At 41.5% G+C, this 20,975-nt stretch overlaps 1 protein-coding gene across 2 annotated transcripts in view; it reads left to right on the forward strand.

Moving 5' to 3' along the window:
• The window catches only part of rp9 (RP9 pre-mRNA splicing factor), a 38,320-nt gene that overhangs the window by 6,488 nt on the left and 10,857 nt on the right, over window positions 1–20,975 (forward strand). For both annotated transcript variants that reach the window (XM_087978588.1, XM_043719212.2), the window contains 3 exons: window positions 100–229; window positions 3,178–3,269; window positions 20,101–20,162. In XM_087978588.1, coding sequence (XP_087834714.1) covers window positions 100–229; window positions 3,178–3,269; window positions 20,101–20,162 — 284 coding nt within the window. The remainder of the gene's footprint in view (window positions 1–99; window positions 230–3,177; window positions 3,270–20,100; window positions 20,163–20,975) is intronic.

Genomic DNA, 20,975 nt, shown 5'->3' on the forward strand with positions numbered 1-20,975 from the left:
ATTTGCAGAAAACAAAATTAGTTCCCTACAGTTTTGGATCATAATGTAAAATACTGTGCAATATTTATAAGACCTGTAAAATGAATTCTTTGTACTCAGGAAAATGATGACAAGCCTGAAGATTGTATTCCAGACCTGCCAGGCAATGAAGAAGCAAGAGATTTCCTGGCACATGCTCCTACCAAAGGACTTTGGATGCCCTTGGGAAAAGAAGTGAAAGTCATGCAGTGTAAGCAGAATCTTGTTAATTTGTATATTCATTGTTGAAATGAAGCAAAGGAAGTAAATAATTCCATATTTAAATATAGTAGAATTGTGGTCAATCAAATTGGAGATGATCACCTACAAATTCATGCTTAGTGGTGATTAAACACACCTGTGTAAGCCGATTTACTTATATGTATACATGTGTCAAAAAAAGTCAAATGAAAAGAGTGAAGCAGTGAATATGGGAAAAACGTCCCTTTGCGCGCTCTCTCTCTTGCTCTTTCTCTTTCTCGCTCTCTCTTTCTCCTCCCCGCTCCCCCCTCATAATCACTGCATGGAATACAATGCCAAAGCTTGTCTTAAAAAGACCCACTCATCTGTTGTTGCAGGTGAACTTCTTGTGGTCCAGCCTCTTTGCCAGGGTGATTTTCTTTCACTGTAGGATTGGGCTAGAGGTCGGAGAGTTTGCTGGTCAAGCTGTTTTGAATCTTATTACAGAGCTTCTTTGTTGTGGTGGGCACCCTTCTCTTTGTTGGAGAGAATGGCTGTATTGTTAAACTGTTCCAAAATGTTTGTGTTGTTTCAAAATAGTTGACAAGCTGATAGTATAACCTCCCACTCGTTAACAATTTTTGCTTTGTACCACATTTACTGTACAAACTTCACATAGTCTCCAATCAACAGTGCTTTAACTTTTTTGCAAGTTTGATTATACCTGGAATTTTTGAATGTCCTTTCACAGAGAAATCTAGATGTCAAATATGGTTTCTCAGTGATTTTGTTGGTGTAGCATGGCCTAACTCCTTGATTGGTTGGTGAGAGATTTGACAAATGGCAGGTATTTGATTGTTCCAGAGTTACCAGTCCAGAACTTGGCTTATTTTGGGCATCTTTCTTTTGGATTTATGGTTCTGTTGGCAGGAATGGCTGATAACTTGAAACTTTGATGAAAGCAAAATTATCTAAAGTTGACTCATTATGAATTGACTGTATAGGTAATAACACATGAAAGTAAAATCTGAAATAGTTAACATAATCAGGTAAGTCATGACATAGAGAACAACCCATTTTCCAGCTTCATAAATTGTTTTTGCACTTAGTTGGTGTTTAAGTCAACACCCATTTTCAGCCAACACATGCTCTACTCAAATTAGCATTCAGCCCCAATTTTTCAATCCACAAATGCATTTTTATGATTGAAAGCCTGTGACCAGTGGTGCTTGGGACCCTTACTGTTTGTTATATACATTAGTGACTTGGATGTAAATGTAGAAAGTATAGTTAATAAATTTACAAATAGTGTGAAAATTTGTGATGTTGATAATGAGGACAGTGGACTCGGGCTGCAGTCTGATAATTGATCAGCTGCTAAATTGGGCAAAGCAATGGCGCATGAAATTTAATCCTAATAAGTATTAGATATTGCATCTTGGAAGATCTAATAAGGGAAAGATTTACACAATGAATAGTAGGTCCCTAGAGAGTAATGAGGAACAAAGGGACCCTGGTGTACAACCCATAGATCCCTGAAGAAGACATATAGGATGTATCCAAGGTGCAGAATATAGGAACATGGAAGACTGGTCGGGTTACAGATGGGATACAGTGTGCAGTTTTAATTGCCACACTATTGGAAGGGTGTGATTGCACTGGAGAGGGTTTACAAGAGATTCATGAGGATATTGCCTGGGGTAGAAAGTCTGTTGCAAGGAAAGATTGGACAAGCTGCGTTTGTTTTCCTGGAACACAGGACAGTGAAGGAGTTCTATAAAGGATGTATACAAAACTGAATGGTGTAGAGAGGGTAGATGATGAGAATCTTTTCCCATTGGCAGACTTTTATGTAAGAGAACACCGCATAGTTTTAAGGTGAGGGGTAAGAGGGGATCTGAGCAAAAGTGTTTTTTTCACTCCATGTTTGCTAGAAATATGGAACGGACTGCCTGAAAGGATGGTGGAGGTGGGTATTGTTGCAACTTTTAAGGAGCATGTGGTCAAGCACTTAAATCCCAGGGCATAGTAGGCTCTTGGGCAAGTGCAAGTAAGTGGGATTAGTATAGTTTGATATTTGTTGATCAGCATAGATGTGGTGGGACAAAGGGCCTGTTTCTATGCTGCATGAGTCTAACCATAGCAGTGTTAAGTGAATCCAATCCAGGTGGTGAAATATAAAACAAGACACCATTCATGTACTTGATAGTATATTTACTCATAGAATGCAAAGTTGCAGATGTCTCCTAACTACCATTTCCATTTCCCAGTTAATTCTCTCTACTTTTGTTTCAATTACTAAATAAACCAAATAATTAGTCTTGAGATAAAATTAAATCTTCACATTGAAGATACCCTCCATTATGACGTGTGGCTCTACCGCTGTGCTAAATGAAATTGATTTTGAACTGATCAAAACTGAACTCTGTTTTGATTCCCCCTGGTGGCATTGTTGGTCATCAGCAGTATTAATAGTCTTTTGAGTCGGGTCTGCCATTTGTCAAAATCAAGATTGATCTGGTTGTAACCTCCACTCCAGTTTCCAGTATAATTGTATTCAATCTGTAATACCATGCCCTGGCATATCCCCCATTCGACTAATGTAAACAGGGTAAATGCTTGTTCAGTGAAGAATGCACTTTATTTCCTGTACTAACCTTTGATGTAGCATCTTATCAAATGTCTTCTGTTAAGCCAGATACAAACAGTACATCTCTTGGTCCCATTTTTTAACCAGAGCACGTTTTACCTCCTCCGAGAATTCCAATGGATCCGTTGAGCATGACTTTCCTTTCAGAAACCATTTTGACTCTGCCTAATTATCTTGAACTTAGCTAAGTGATCTGCTACAACTTAGTAGTTTTATTTAGCTTAAAATTTAAGTTTTCCTTCATTGGTAGCATTTGGGAATGTTAAAACGTGAGCATTGAAGAATTGCTATCAATTGCTACTTTTACTATTTCTCACTGTTGTTTCCAGGCTGGAGATGCAAAAATTTTGGACACAGAACCGGGGATAGAGAATGTCCCTATTTCATCAGTGGCAATCAGAAATTGGAACAGTTCAGAGTAGTAAGTCAGAAAAAATTTCATTCTTTACTTCTAAAAATTTGTTAAATTAAAGGCTAATCAGAAAGTTGAGGGCAAACCTCAGTTTGGGATTCCTGCAAACACTCTGGAATTTTAGTAGCTAGGGCTTTCATTTGGATGGGGAGCCCTCAGTGACAACTATAAAGAAAGTTTTAAATTGTAATAGTAGGTTGATTGGCAGGGTTGGAGAGCGAGGTGCAGAAATCACAGAGGGCAGTTTGGGGGCCTCACACTCTGGAGAGGGAAATTCAGAGAGATTGGATCTCTACATGGGGATGAAAGAGGACCATGGTGATGGAGTAGGATCAAGGGCAAAAGAGATCAAATGGGAGTCTAATGGAGGAGAATCAAAGTGCTGGTGATGGGCTGGGATCAGAGTCTGGGCAGGTCATGATAGAATATTGGAGTAGCACTGCCTTGTTAATTAGGGAAAAGACTGAAGATCTTGGGTGGAATTGAGGAAGTGGGCCTTTGTAGAGAGAAGGGAATCTGGACTTGGCAAAAGGATAACAGAGGAATTTCTTGGGAGCAGTGCCTGGGTTGTGAAGGTTCCTTTTGGCAGGCAAATTGAACACATCAACAGTACAATATATGAATAGTGTGCTTCGTTGTCACAGGCTCTGTTTTTCAGATGATATCATAAACTGAGATCTTATCTGCAAGTTAAAATTGATAGATGACATTCCATAATACTTGCCCTGCTCTTTGAATAATTTATTTGGTTTTGTACCAACATTAATTTCTATGCCCTCATCCTTTCGAAGTTGCCAAGTTACACAAAAATCTCAAAACTTGAATAATTAATACTGTAACATTTTAGAGCAGAATGGCAATGAATTGCGCAGAGATTTTATCATATTCAAAGTTGCAGCCCACCTCATTTAAGAAGGTTATTTTTCATGTATTTCCAACCTCAACGCCTGATTGATGGCAAGTTTTTATCAGAAAACAGATTTGAAATATTTTAACTGCCGTCTTAACTGGTCTAGCTTACAGCCACAGCAATGTGGTTGACACTTATCTACCCTCTTTGCAATCAATAAATACTGGCTTAGCAAGTGACACTCGCATCCTGCGAGAGAATAAAAGAAATTCGCCTGCATCTACCCAAACTCATCTGCATATTTAATTTAAAATTCCCTTGGTTTCAAATTTTTGGCACATTAGTTTTGTTTACTGTTTTTGAAAACTGTCCAATTCAAGCTAACGTTTCCTAAAACCAAGTTTTTTTTTTTGTCGTGCTACTGGTATTGTTCATACTTGTTATAGGATAAACTGAGCCACATCAGGTTTGACCTCGTTTAATACCATCAACATTGCATTGATTAGCATGTAAAATATGAGATATAATAGCAAGAGAAAGAATTTTACCATGTGCTTTTAACTTCTCAATCAGAAGTTCTGCCCACATCAGTACTTGAACACATCAACAGTACAATATATGAATAGTATGCTTTGTTGTCACAGGCTCTGTTTTTCAGATGATATCATAAACTGAGATCTTATCTGCAAGTTAAAATTGATAGATGACATTCCATAATACTTGCCCTGCTCTTTGAATAATTTATTTGGTTTTGTACCAACATTAATTTCTCAATATTTGTTATAAAAACTAGATCAATATATCAGTTACTTAACTTGCTGTTTGTGTGATCTTACAGTGCATAAATTAGCTGATGTATTTGCCTATTTAAAAACAATAAGCATATTTCAAAAGTAATTAATTGCTGGTGATGCATTTTACAGTGCTGAGAAGATGAAAGATCTGCAGCATCTCTGAAGCTGTACATCCTCTGCCAGTCAAAGAGATCAAAACTGTCATCCTGTCTGTACTATGCTTCCAGCTGCTGTTAAGACAATTCAGATTCCAGAATGAAATCTGGTTTGTCAGGTCCTAATGTGTTTTTTTTTAGTTAGTTACTGAACACATTCACGAGTACACTTTTAACACAAAATAAAACAAATTCTATTTCATTTAACAAAAGGCTGGAAATATTCCATTACAGGCATCAGGGAAAGATTTAACTTTGCCTTTAATATGCCGACCAAAATTCAAGCATCATTGAAGAGTCATTATTATACTCACATAAAGTTTCCTGTTGAGACTCAGGCTAGGACACCTGCAGCAAACACCAGTGATAACAGATTTGTCAGTGTCCCCACAGAGGATAGGTTCAAGCTTTATATGTAAACATTTTATCAAATTGGAACCTGAAAGCAAACAGAAATAGATGCAACAAATCAATTGTCAGGAATGTAATGGGTAGAAATTATGGATAAATTATTAAGTGCAGGTTGAATGATCTGAAATCAGATTGCATTGAAAATCTTGAGTGAGAAAAACTGTTGAATGATATATAAAACGAGACCTGTCATATTAATTAGTCTTGTTCTCAGGCCGACATGTGCCCTTGATCCTCTGTGCTGTTCCAATGAAGCTCAACATAAGTTTGAGGATCAGCACCCAACTGTTAATTGAGTATGAGTTCAACATTTTCTGACCATAAACTGTGCCTCCAGCATCTCAACGTTTGTTTCCGTTTCCTTGTATGTATTAGTTTTTCTCTTCCAACAGCAGCAAACTGCTCAAGGCATATCTTGTATGTCATAGAATAGACTTCATAGAATCTCTACAGTTTGGAAACAGGTCATTCGGCCCAACAAGTCCACACTGACTCTCCAAAGAGCATCCCTCCCAGACTCAGCCCCTTAACCTATCCCTATAACCCTGCACTTACCATGGCTAATCCACCTAACCTACACATCCCTGGACACTATGGGCAATTTAGCATGGCCATCCACCTTCTATTCTCCCCCCGTCTATCGGAATGAAGTTGTGAAACTTGAAGGTGTTCAGAAAAGATTTACTAAGGATGTTGCCAGGGTTGGAAGATTTGAGCTGTAGGGACAGGCTGAATAGGGTGGGGCTGTTTTCCCTGGAATGCCAGAGGCTGAGGGGTGACCTTACAGAGATTTATAAAATCATGAGGGGCATGGATAGGATAAATAGACAAGGTCTTTTCCCTGGGTTGGGGAAGTCCAAGGGTGAGAGGGGAAAAATATAAAAGGGACCTGAGTGGCAACTTTTTCACACAGAAGGTAGTACGTGTATGGAACAAGCTGCCAAAGGAAGTGGTGGAGGCTGGTACAACATTTAAAATGTGTCTGGATGGGTATATGAACAAGGAAGGGTTTAGAGGCATATGGGACTAGATTAGGTTAAGATATCTGGTTGGCATGGACAAGTTGGACCGAAGGGTCTGTTTCTGTGCTGTACATCTGACTCCAGTGCCTTTCTTTGTTTTTTCTCTTGCCCCATTGCCATTTCCTTCAGCATTGTTTTCATTTAAGTTTTACTATCTTTCACCTGTTTAAGACCTTCCTTTACCCTTCCCTTACCCACTACTTGTTAAAAACCTATTATTATCTCTAACTTTTCCCAACAAAAAGTCTGATGCAATACAAGTTCTGTTTCTTTCTTCTGTGCTGCCGAATCTACTGAGTATTTCCAACATTATCTGTTTTTATTTGGTGTTGTACTTTGTTTTAAGATGCCCAGTGAAGCACCTTGGAATATTTCATTCAAAGCTTAAAACTATTTAACCAAGTGGTTAAGTAGTAGCCAATGAGTTGGGAATTATTGATTCCAGTTGACATTGGAAGACTTTCATCAGTTGGGAACAGTTAGTACTGGTAACATTCTGATTTACTTTTACTGGTTGGAAATAATTATCACTGGTGGCTGGGTTTCCACAGTGAGATTTTAAGCTTTATTGACATTGGGAAAGTCATCTCATGAAAAGAGAAATACATTGGATAAGTCCTGAATAGTGCAGGCTGCTTGGAGGAATTAAAGGAAACACGTCTAAGTGAATGTTAATGGAAAAACAAAATAAACATATGAATAAACACCTCAATTGATACATGTATAAAGTAAACAATAAATTAATGCTCATTTAAATTAAACACTTCCTTCACAATATTTAGATACAATTCATCTCCAGAAGAGATTGATTTTTGTTCAGATCTTGTGTTAATATCGGAGATGTGGGTTGTTCTTTACATGGTTTGGCACATTGTCTGCACCTAGACACTTGAATGAGGCATGCTGGAGGGTAGAGAGAAGAAAATAATTAAGCAAAGTTCCACTCAATTTGTCTAGCAAAGCAAAAAGATGTTGCAATAAAATTTACAGGATAATCTCAAGACTAAGTATATCAGTGAAACAGCGGCAAGCTGTCTTTTAAATTAACTTATACCCTTGCATAATTTCTCAAATAATTTATGTTGCCGCCCAATTCAGAAGTACAAAGTTAAAAATCACACAACATCAGGTTATAGTCCAATAGGTTTAATTGGAAGCACACTAGCTTTCGGAACGTCACTCCTTCAGGTGATAGTGGAGGGCTCAATCCTAACAGACAGAATTTATGGCAAAAATGTACAGTTTGATGTAACTGAAATTATACATTGAAAAATCGATTGTCTATTAAGTCTTTCATGTTTAAATACCATGATAGTTTCACTTCTTTCATGTGTAAATCACAAAACCTTTTTTTAAAAAGTTAAATTTTCAGGTTAGCTGTTAACAATGGTGATAGCTAGACAATCTGTTGAAGGTGTTAGCCCCCTGTGTTCTCTGTCTATGCTATGATGTTTAGATTAGAATCAATCTAAAAAGTGAGATAACGGAGTTTTACATGAAATCATGCAGTTTTTGAGCAAAGTACAATGTAACCCTGCAAGTACAAATTCACCCCAAAAAATATGTGTATGTGAGTCTTTGTCTGTCTGTCTGTCTGTCTGTCTGGGTTGGGGGTTGAGAGTGTGAGAAAGTGTGTGTGTGTGTAGCGAATGTAGAGTGTCTTAAGTCTGTGAGGGGGTGCATTTGTGAGTGTGGGAGTGTGTGTGTCTGTAAGGGTGTGCGTGGGTGTGTGTCTGTGTACATGTGTGTCCGTGTGTATGTGTGTATAGGAGTGCATGTGTGTGTGTGAGAGTGTGTGTGTGTATAGTGCAATGGTGGTCACCTGTAAAGTGACATGAACCCAAGGTCCCAGTTGAGGCCCTCCCTATGGGTACCGAACTTAGCTATCAGCTTCTGCTCGGCCACTTTTCGCTGCTGCCTGTCCAGAATTCCGCCTTGGAGGATGGTCACCCAAAGGTCAGAGGTCGAACGTCCTGGACCACTGAAGTGTTCCCCAACTGGGAGGGAACACTCTTGACTGTTGATTATTGTGCGGTGCCCATTCATCCGTTGTCGTAGCCTTTGCTCAGTTTCCCCAATGTACCATGCCTCAGGGCATCCTTGCCTGCAACGTATAAGATAGACAACTATGGCTGAATCAGGAGACCCATGTGACCTTGGGTTCATGTCACATTACAGGTGTCCATCATTGCACTATACACACACTCAGACACTCCTACACACACGCAGACACTCCTACACACACAGACACTCTCAAACACACACAGACACTCTCAAACACACACACATGCACTCCAATACACACGGACACACATAAACACAGATGCGCAACCCTTACAACACACACACTCCCACACTCTCACATGCACCCCCCCCCTCACAGACTTAAGACACTCTACATTCACTACACACATACACATACTCACACTTGCAACTCCCAACCCAGACAGACCGACGCACACACACACAGACAAAGACTCACATGCACACATACAATCTGAAGGCTAACACCTTCAGCATATTGTCGAGCTATCACCATTGTTAACAGCTAACCTGAGAATGCAACTTTTTATATAAAAAAAAGTTTTGTGATTTACACATGAAAGAAGTGAAACTATCATGGTATTCAAACAGGTGAAAGACTTAACAAACAATCAATTCTTCAATGTATAATTTCAGTTACATCAAACTGTAAATTTTTGCTATAAATTCTGTGTGTTAGGATTGAGCCCTCCACTATCACCTGATGAAGGAGCGATGCTCCGAAAGCTAGTGTGCTTCCTATTAAACCTGTTGACTATGACCTGGTGTTGTGTGATTTTTAACTTTGTACACCTCAGTCCAACACCGGCATCTCCAAATCACAACTCAGAAGTAGTGTGCCGGAAATCCAGCCCCATTTCTAGAGTTGTAACAGTGTGAAAATTTTGATTAAACATCCAACTTTCCCAATTTTACCTGTCTAATTCAGATTAAAAGAAGCTGCACAAAAAGTTTTCTAATTAAAACTAAAAGAACTATTTATTGTCACCAAACTTTTTTAATAAATGGAATGACAGAGACTGAATTGCTGGCTTATAACTCAAACATGAACTCTACAAGTGTTTTGAAATTCCCATGTACAAACACACATAGACACACAAGACAAGATTATTAGGGTGGCAAAAAAAAAGCAACAGAATCACTGTTCAACAGCAACAATCCAAACTACAGTAGTTGAGTTGCTTCCTTTCAATTTCTTTGCTTCCTCTCAGTTTTTTTGATTATGAGATATTGTTCACCGATGCTGTCTTTAATTTACTGCTTCAGAATTGCTCCTTTTGGTGTCTCTGAAGGTGGTTTTCCCTCTTTTCCTTTCCAGCAAGCAAATTGCAGAAAACACAATTTACAGGGAAATAGCGAGTGAGAACAACTACCTGGAGATTTTCTATTACTTCACACTGGAGAGAGAAAGATTGACTTGTTTTCTTTTTGGAAGCTTGATATTTCTGCTCTATTGTTTACATACATGGTTTGCAGCCACTTACCCAGGAACCAGTCAATTAGTTGTTACTAGGCCGAGCCCTCCTGAACCCACAACTCTCAATTTTAAAAAAAATCAAAGAACTGTCTCTGTCCTCTAAGCAGAACTGCCCTGAACACATGTGCGTGTGCACACACACACCCCCATCCCAACCCACACCCACAACACAAAGCTGATGTGTCAAACGTCCCTCATTGCTAAAAGAAGGCAACATTATAGATACAACTCTGAATGTGCTCCTGTAACGTTTTTTAAAAATTACGTTTTCCACAGTGTCTGTGGCTTAAAGCGTTGTTTCTCCCTTTTTTTTTCTCTCTCATACCCCCTCCCCTTTCATTCTTCTCTGCTCCCCCCCCCTTCATCACCACCAACCATGATGTATGACTCTTCTCCACAAGACTTTGAAAAAAAAACAAGAAAATAAAAATAATTCTAACACGACCACAGATTAACTTTCAGATCTTGAATCACAATTGCAGACAGAAACCTCTCCTACCCTCTTTACGCCACTCCTAGCCCAGTCTTTCCCTTGATCTCACTCATTGTGGCTGGTTTTATCACACTTTGATTTTAACTGACTGCCTCTGCCTCTGCCATTCACATGAATCAGCGATCAGCTCACAGGGATGCGACATCAGATTTCAAGTTGGGGATGGTGGGATCAGGAACCTTTCAAGGATGGCACGGTGGTTCAGTGGTTAGCACTGCTGTCTCACAGAGCCAGGGATCCAGGTTCGATTTCGACCTCTGGCGACTATCTGTGTGGAGTTTGCACATTTTCCCTGTGTCTGTGTGGATTTCCTCCAGGTGCCCTGGTTTCCTCTTACAGTCCAAAGATGTGCAGGTTAGGTGAATTGGCCGTGCTAAATTGCCCGTAGTATTCAGGGATTTTTAGGTTAGGTGCATTATTCAGGGGTAAATATAGGGCAGGGGGAATGGATCTAGGTGGGTTACTCTTCGGAGGGTTGGTATGGACTTGTTGAGCCAAATGGTCTTTTTCCACACTGTAGGGATTCTAGTTAGCCATACGGGCTGTCGGATTGGGAACCAATATGGAAGAGAAGTTTCTGTAGCTGGCACCTTCTTTGTTTCACCTAGTTTTTAAAAAGCTAATCCCTAGAATAAATCCCATAAGCAATGATTGCTGTCTTGAATCTCTGTGCCTGTCCCCCCCCTCCAAGCCTTGCTACATCTCCAGGTTTTTGTAATGCTCTGGCCTTCACTTAGTGGCATCTGGTTCTTACATATGTACTTACAACCTTTCCCCATGACTGTCATCGTCTTGTTCTGCTCCTGGACTCTTTTGGCCCTGCTCCCCAGAAACTCTTTCCAGGCTCCCCGCCCTGTCAGCCTATTACCTCGCCTCCGCCAGTCTGCCCACTTGCCTGGCTCTGACACCACTTCCCGGTACTGCATGAGTGAGGATTAGGAGCCAGGTAAGATTGCGAATGTGCACTAGCTGACCGATAGAGTGAAAGTACAATCATTCCTCCCTATCTGCAAGGATTTCATTCCCTGCAAATGGAGAAATTCACAAGTGCAGAGCTTGTTTCATAATAGGTTAAAAATTGCGGATACACAATTTTTGGCCATGGATGTTGATCTTTGTTGTTACTTTTTTTGGTGTGGATAGGCGAATTTGCGATATGTGATGAGACAGATACAGCAGATTTACTGTAATCCAGTCCTGAGTTTACAATTCCTGTCTTTGGTAAATCGCAAAATTTTCATAGCTAAGGTCTACTGAAATATTCAAGCATAAAGTTGGATTTACTGTTTCTTCTAGTTGCTCCTGGTACAAACTGATTTTTCTACTTTTTTTTTCCCTTTGTGGATAGCAGGCCATCTATCATAAACAGAGTCAGACAGCATGGAAACAAAACCTTCAGTCCAACCTGTCCACACTGACCAGACATCCCAATGTGACCTAGTCCTATTTGGCCCATAACCCTCTAAATGCTTCCTGTTCACATACCCATCCAATTGCCTTTTAAATTTTGTAATTGTACCCAACTCCACCACTTCCTTTGGCAGCTTGTTCCATACATGCACCACCCTCTGAATGAAAACATTATCTCTCAGGTCTGTTTAAATCTTTCTCCTCTCACCTTAAACTTATGCCCTTTACTTTTGGACTCCCCCATCCTAGGAAGAAGACTTTGACTATTCACCCTATTCATGCCCCTCATGATTTTATAAGGTTGATAAGGTCACCCCCTCAGCCTCCGACTGTCCAGGGAAAAAATCCCAGCCTATTCAGCCTCTCCCTATAACTCAAATCCTCCAGTCCTGGCAACATTCCTGTGAATCTTTTTTGTACTCTTTCAAGTTTAATAGCCTCTTTCTGATAGAAGGCCTGGGAGTGTTTGATGGGGGACAGTGCTGAGGGAGTTTTATCCTGTATCTAGTCCCATGCCATTTGGGTCCTGGGAATTTTTGATGGGGGGGACAGTTTGGTAGGGGAGTGTGGAGGTATATTTACCTTCTGTTTAAAAGAGTAAAGTGGTATTCTATAGTTTACTACCCACCTCAAACCTTTCCCCCTGCCCCTACCCACTCCTTGTCTCCCTATCCCATAGTTGGATGTGTGTATGTGCTACTTTAAGAGTGGGCACACCCTTTTTGTTTTGTTACTCAAAGGCATTGGATAACGGTAAGTTGAAGGACGGTATTTAAATGGACTTCCAAAAGGCTTTTGAAGTTACACACAAAAGACTGTGAGCTAAGGTGGAAGTCCATGGAATTGAGGATAAATTACTGACATGGATAGGAAATTAGGCAAAAGTGAGGACTGCAGATACTGGAAACCAGAGTTTAGATCAGAGTGGTGCTGGAAAAGCACAGCAGGTCAGGCAGCATCTGAGGAGCAGGAAAATCGACGTTTCTGGCAAAAGCCCTTCATCTGGAATAGAGGCAGGGAGCCTATAGGGTGAAGAGATAAATGGGGGGGAAGGGGTGGCAGTGTGGGATGGGGAGAAGGTAGCAAAGAATACAGTAGGTAGATGGGAGTGGGGATGGAGGTGATAAGTCAGAGGGGAAGGTAGAGCGGATAGGTGGGAAGGGAGATTGGCAGGTAGGACAGGTCATGAAGACAATGCTGAGCTGGAAGGTTGGAACTGGGGTGAGGTGGGGGGAGGGGAAATGAGGAAACTGGTGAAGTCCACATCGATACCCTGGGGTTGAAGTGTTCCGAGATGGAAGATGAGGCATTCTTCCTCCAGGCGTCAGGTGGTGAGGGAATGGCAGTGGAGGAGGTCCAGGACCTGCATGTCCTCTGCAGAGTGGGAGGGGGTGTTGAAATGTTGGGCCACGGACGGTGGGGTTGATTGGTGCAGATATTCCCTGAAGCCCTCTGTGAGGAGGCGTCCAGTCTCCCCAATGTAGAGGAGACCGCACTGGGAGTAACGGATACAATAAATGACATTGGTGGGTGTGCAGGTGAAACCTTGATGGATGTGGAAGGCTCCTTGGATGGTGGTGAGGGAGGTGGTGTGGATGCAGGTTTTGCAGTTCCTGTGGTGGCAGGGGAGGGTGCCAGGACGGGAGATGGGTTGTTGGGTGTTGTGGACCTGATCAGGTAGTCAAAGAGGGAATGGCCTTTGCGGAAAGAGGTGGGGAGGGAAATATATCTCTGGTGGTGGGGTCCGTTTGGAGGTGGCGGAAATGTTGGCGGATGATGTGGTTAATACGAAGGTTGGTAGGGTGGAAAGTGAGGACCGGGGGGGTTCTGTCCTTGTTACGGTTGGAGGGGTGGGGTTAGAGGGCGGAGGTGCGGGATGTGAATGAGGAGCGTTGGAGGGCATTTTCAACCACGTGGGAAGGGAAATTGCAATCTCTGAAGAAGGAGGCCATCTAGTGTGTTCTATGGTGGAACTGGTCCTCCTGGGAGCAGATATGACAGAGGTGGAGGAATTGGGAATACGGGATGGTATTTTTGCAGGAGGAAGGGTGGGAAGAGGTGTAATCTAGGTAGCTGTGGGAGTTGGTGGAAATTGTTTGTTTGAATGGCAAGAAACAGAGTTGGAATAATGGATAAATACTCAAATTGGCAGTACGTGACCTAGTGGTGTCCTGCAAGAATCTGTATTGGGACCTCATGCATCCACAATATTCATTAATGACTTGGATAAAGGCATAAAAAGTCAAATATCCAAATTTACTGACAACAAACAAGACTGGTTAGCATTGTAGATAATGTTGACAACAGCGTAAAATTACAACAGGATATTGATAGATTAGGTAAATCGGCAAAGCTGTGGTGGATTGGTTTTAATATAAACAAGTATGAGGTTATCCATTTCAGACCAGACCAGAACAATAGATCAGAGTATTTTTAGAAGGTACAGAGTTAAATACGTGGATATCCAACAAGAGTGGTGGGTTCAGGTGCAAACCTCTTTAAAATGCCACAAACAAGTGCAGAAAATAGTCGAGAAGGCTAATGGAGTGCAGACCTTCATGTCTATAGGACTGGAGTATAGGGATGCAGATGTTACACTACACCTGTACACCTTAGTTAGATCCTACTTACAGTACTATGAGCATTTCTGAGCACCCACAACTTATGAAGGATGTTTTGGCCCACAGGGTTTATGAGGATGCTACCTGGACTTTGGGAGTTAAATTATGACAAGAAATCAGACAGATTATCCCTTAATGCTGTAGAATTTAGAAAGCTGAGGGAGTGATAGAGGTTAGAAAAGATGTTTTCAGAATATATCAGGGAAAGACAGAGTGGATGAAGATAAACTATTTCCATTGGTTGAAGATTTAAGAACCGGGGGCATAGTCTATGAATTAAGGCCGGGTCTTTCAGGAGATATGTTAGGAAGTACTGCTACATGCGGCGAATAGTGGAGGTTTGGAATTCTCTTCTTAAATGGCAATCGGTGCTTACTCAGTTGTTAAATTTAAATCCGAGATAGACAAGTTTTTACTATGCAAAGGTGTCAAGGGATATGTGCCCCAGGCAAGCAAATGGAGTTAGGACACAGATCAGCTATGATTTTATTGAATGGTAGAACAGGCTCACTCCTATTCCCATGTTTCTATGCCAGTCACAATTTCTTTTGGGGTTCTCTGTCATCAAATTTCTCCAGTCATTCATCTTATCAAGGATCTTTTTATTAATGTTGACCAATTTACTTCATGACGATGACCTCAAATGTGATCTTTGGTTCATGTCGCGTGACAGGTGACCCCATCACACTGTCTATATCTGTAAAATCTTCCTTACTGTTCTGTTTTGATAGCATCACCTTGATAAATTGTTATGACTTCTCTACCTTAATTAGTTTGTGCAGTTTTGGATTACATTTTTCTCTCTCTCACGTAAAGTCTCTCTCTCACATTCTCGCGCACACACACACACACACGCTCCCGATCTCTGTCTCGAATGCACGTTCTGTCTCTCTCGCGTACACGCTCTGCCGACCTCTTACTGATGTGCTCGCGGTACCTCTCCCTCTCGCCCGCATCCTCATTCTCCCACCGGCCCGCACACTCGCCCCCGTCCTCTCCCTGCCCCACACGATCCCGCTCGCCCTCTCCCTGCCCCGTGCGATCCCCCTCACCCACAGGCTCGCCCTCATTCTCCCCCTCACCCATGTCCCTGCACTCCTTGCCCCTCGCTCACCCACGAACCCGCCCTCGCCCTCTCACATTCTGTTGTGGTTCTGTTCGCCGAGCTGGAAATTTTTGTTGCAAACGTTTCGTCCTCTGGCTAGGCGACATCATCAGTGTTTGGGAGCCTCCTGCGAAGCGCTTCTTTGATGTTTCCTCCGGTGTTTATAGTGGTCTGTCCCCGCCGCTTCCGGTTGTCAGTTTCAGCTGTCCGCTGTAGTGGTTGGTATATTGGGTCCAGGTCGATGTGTTTGTTGATGGAGTTTGTGGATGAATGCCATGCCTCTAGGAATTCCCTGGCTGTTCTCTGTCTGGCTTGCCCTATGATAGTAGTGTTGTCCCAGTCGAATTCATGTTGCTTGTTGTCTGCGTGTGTGGCTACTAAGGATAGCTGGTCGTGTCGTTTCGTGGCTAGTTGATGTTCATGTATGCGGATTGTTAGCTGTCTTCCTGTTTGTCCTATATAGTGTTTTGTGCAGTCCTTGCATGGGATTTTGTACACTACATTAGTTTTGCTCATGTTGGGTATCGGGTCCTTCGTTCTGGTGAGTTGTTGTCTGAGCGTGGCTGTTGGTTTGTGTGCCGTTATGAGTCCTAGGGGTCGCAGTAGTCTGGCTGTCAGTTCTGAGATGCTCCTGATGTATGGTAGTGTGGCTAGTCCTTTTGGTTGTGGTATGTCCTCGTTCCGTGGTCTTTCTCTTAGGCATCTGTTGATGAAGTTGCGTGGGTATCCGTTTTTGGCGAATACCTTGTATAGGTGTTCCTCTTCTTCTTTTTGCAGTTCTGGTGTACTGCAGTGTGTTGTGGCCCTTTTGAATAGTGTCCTGATGCAGCTTCGTTTGCGTGTGTTGGGGTGGTTACTTTCATAGTTTAGGACTTGGTCTGTGTGTGTGGCTTTCCTGTATACCCTTGTAGTGAATTCTCCGTTCGGTGTTCTCTGTACCATCACGTCTAGGAATGGGAGTTGGCTATCCTTTTCTTCTTCTCTCGTGAATCGGATTCCTGTGAGTGTGGTGTTGATGATCCGGTGTGTTTTTTCTATTTCCGTGTTTTTAATGATTACAAACGTGTCATTGACATATCTGACCCAGAGTTTGGGTTGAATTTGTGGTAGGAATGTTTGTTCTAACCTTTGCATAACTGCCTCTGCTATGAGTCCCGAGATTGGTGATCCCATGGGTGTTCCGTTGATTTGTTCGTATATCTGGTTGTTGAATGTGAAGTGTGAGGCACAAGTCCAGTAGTTTAAGTATGCCGTCTTTGTTGATAGGTTCAGCGTCCTGTTTTCTGTTCTGTATGTCCAGTAGGTTGGCTATTGTTTCTCTGGCTAGGGTTTTATCAATCGAAGTGAACAGTGCCGTCACGTCGAATGATATCATGGTTTCTTCTTTGTCTATGTGTATATTTCTGATGATGTCCAAGAATTCCTGTGTTGATTGTATAGAGTGTTTGGATCCGCTGACCAGGTGTTTCAGTTTCTGTTGTAGTTCTTTGGCCAGTTTGTATGATGGCCACGAAAGAGAAAGACCACGGAACGAGGACATACCACAACCAAAAGGACTAGCCACACTACCATACATCAGGAAGATCTCAGAACTGACAGCCAGACTACTGCGACCCCTAGGACTCATAACGGCACACAAACCAACAGCCACGCTCAGACAACAACTCACCAGAACAAAGGACCTGATACCCAACATGAGCAAAACTAATGTAGTGTACAAAATACCATGCAAGGACTGCACAAAACACTACATAGGACAAACAGGAAGACAGCTAACAATCCGCATACATGAACATCAACTAGCCACGAAACGACACGACCAGCTATCCTTAGTAGCCACACACGCAGACAACAAGCAACATGAATTCGACTGGGACAACACTACTATCATAGGGCAAGCCAGACAGAGAACAGCCGGGGAATTCCTAGAGGCATGGCATTCATCCACAAACTCCATCAACAAACACATCGACCTGGACCCAATATACCAACCACTACAGCGGACAGCTGAAACTGACAACCGGAAGCAGCAGGGACAGACCACTATAAACACCGGAGGAAACATCAAAGAAGCGCTTCGCAGGAGGCTCCCAAGCACTGATGATGTCGCCTAGCCAGGGGATGAAACGTTTGCAACAAAAACTTCCAGCTCGGCGAACAGAACCACAACAACGAGCACCCGAGCTACAAATCTTCGCACAAACTTTGAACTCTCACATTCTGTCTCGCACACACACTCATACACATCAATCAGTGGGGTGAAGCGTTTCAACCAAGATGTTTATTTGCAGATACCTTCTATTTTATTTGAAAAAACACACAATTTCTAGTCACAAATAGTCAGTGTGGCCTTTTTTAAATTCCTGCTTTTGGAACAAGACTATCTGATTTAAAACTTGGAGACAGGTTCTGAACGAGGCCTCACATCTACAATTCAGTGTCTGACCTAAAATGTCATCTTTTGTATCTCTGCCTGATGGAAGTTTGGAAAGTTAGACAGACATTGAGTTAATCTTTAATTATCTCGGGACAGTGACTTGAAACACTTACTAAATTTGCATCTTAATCAATTGAAAGTTGCATTTCCTTTCTAACAGAGTTCTCCATCAGCCATTTTAGGTTTCTTCTCTGCAGTTACATCAGTTGTATGATCTCTTTTCCTGTAAACTCTGTGTCGGTGTTTCTCACTGCACATGATGAAGGAGCGTTGCTCCGAAAGCTCGTGATTTCACATAAACCTGTTTGACTATAACCTGGTGTTGTGTGATTTTTGATTTTGTTCACCCCAATCCAACACCGGCTCCTCCAAATTATTTCTGAAATCCTGTTACACCTGACTTTTTCATTTCGAATGAAAAGTCATGTGAAACACGTTTTTTTTCCTCCACAGATGCTGTCCAATCTGACTATTTCCAACATTTTCTGTTTTTGTTTTGATAATAAACATAATTCTTCCCAAAAGCACTGTAGAACATTTCATTACACTATATTAGGATGAGGTAGATCCCATTCCTCCACAGAAGGCAACATGCCTTGAATTTAAAAAGGAAGTGATGTTGCCAAGCATAATAAATAAAACATATTTGCCTCAATATCAGAAACAAGTCATCCAGCTTCCTTGAGTAACAAAATAACAATAACTAGGTTATTGCAAACAAAATGTAAAGATTAGTAGCAAAGGTTTACACTGCACACATATAACTATCACTCTTGAAAATTAACATATACACATACACAATCTCCAATTCTGAAAAAAAGTACTTAAAACTTTGCAGTGTTATTTTAAAAGGTCTCTAGCCAAGTACCATTAAATTCAGAAAAAGGTTATTTACAAACTGGCTACAGAAAGCATTTGGAACAAAGTCATTTTCTGCACATGCTTTCAACACTGAGATGCATTCCTGGATCAGTTATGACTAGCTAAATTTTCTTGTTCTGGTCATATTGGTGATAGATTTTGAATTCTCCCTTTAGGAGCTCACCATTTATAATGAAGCTTACGACTTAGATTTGCAACTTGCAAACTTGTCGAGGCATTCAGAAAAAATGAAACGAATGACAGGGCAAAGACTGTTGCTACAGGCAAGTTCTATTTCTGTCTCTCTGGGCAGAATTTTTCTTTGGTTTTCAGAGTTTGGGACAAGCGCTTTCTGTGCTGACTAACTCAACTACCCTCCCGCTGATGGGAAAAAAAAGTCAAACCTCTCGGCAATCAGCTCATTTACAATATTATGCCCTACTTAGGATATCTAGCCGTGGGAATGTAAGTACTTCCCATATTCCTGCAGCATAGGAGACAGAAGCAAGAGTAGAGGGGTGGCTTTCAGAGACCATCCCTCCTCCATGCTTCCAAATGCCTAACCCAGCAAGCCCGTTGGCCTGGTTTCCCAGTTGGGAAACTAGCCCCCTTTCTTGTCATCTTGGAGAGATAGATGATTGAGTCAGTGCAGAGGTGAGGCCTCAAGCGTTCATTAATTGACCAATTAGGGGTTTTAATTGGTGGTGGGTCAAGAAAGTCACCTTTGGATTGTCTTTGCCAATCATTAAATGAGTTGGCAAGGAGGGGGTGAGTCTTTCTACAGAAACATATTGTCACATATTTTCCTCACCACCTTTGTTGCCACTTCCAAGGAGGGAAAAAAATCAGATCCACATTGTTCAGATCCAATTGTATTGTCTCACACACAAACTGGATAATGCGACCTTTCTCTGAAACTATTGTAGACTCAGTGACTTTCGGCAAGCAGCTTGTATTCTTTATAAATGCACCAATTGTTTTTGCTGCTGCAGCTAGTCCTCTTGGCTTTGCAAACTATTCTTTCCAAATGGTCCAAAATGTCCAATCAGTAATCTAACTTGATGTTTCAGATAACACATTTTAAAATAGTATAATATCTGTTGGTGTACAAAAATTTGTACTTGCCAGAAACAAATCACTCGTGATGTATTCTTTTACCAGGCACATGAGGATCCCATGTATGACTTAATTAGAGAAAACAAACGGTGTGAAAAGGAAACCAGGTAAGCATTATGATAGATTGACAGTGAAAATAACTGTCTGTTCTATTACTGATTAAAAACACAATAGAAATCATGAAAAACATGGAGTGAGATATGTTAAAATATGTGCCTAAAAGCAATAGGGCAGTGTTTTCCAAATTTTTGCCACTGTGACCTTATTTTGAGGCTTGAAAATTGATGTGCCTTCTTGTGAGGGGGGGGGGGGAGGAAAACCTGTGACAGTAGGAACCTGTCTGTTAGTGTGAGAGTGCAGCTCTTATAACTTGGTCAGGCCTCCTTGATGGCCATTGCTGCAACAGAGCTTGTAACCCCAAGGTTTCTACTCACGACCTTTCTTAGGTATTTTTTGTTTGTTCAGGGGATGTGTGTGTAGCTGGTTGGGCGAGCATTTATGTTCTGTTCATAGCTGTCATTAAGAAGGTAGTGACGGACTGTTGCCTTAAACATCTGCAGTCCATTGGAATAGATGGACCCACAATGTATAGGGAGGGAGTTCCAAGGTTTTGACCCAGCACTGAAGAAATATATTTCTAGTTCAGCATGGATGAGTGGCTTGAAGGGTACCTTACAGTTGGTACCCAATTTTCTTGACTCTTAGACCCAGGTTCAAGTGTATGCAAAATTTTTTTTATGGTGTTGGAGAAAATAATGAGATTAAAGTGTGAACAATCTCCAAAACTAATTATTTACATTTAAGAATATTACAAGAAGCAGTTGGGAAAATTGTTGATGTCATGATCTTCCAAAACTCTCCTAATTCAGGAATGCTCGCTTAGTTTCGAAACTGCCAATGTCACTCCATTATTTAAGAAG

Source organism: Chiloscyllium plagiosum, unplaced genomic scaffold (assembly GCF_037043375.1).
Source record: "Chiloscyllium plagiosum isolate Xiang-an unplaced genomic scaffold, Cpla_swu_hap1 HiC_scaffold_34, whole genome shotgun sequence".
Classification (NCBI taxonomy): Eukaryota; Metazoa; Chordata; class Chondrichthyes; order Orectolobiformes; family Hemiscylliidae; genus Chiloscyllium; species Chiloscyllium plagiosum.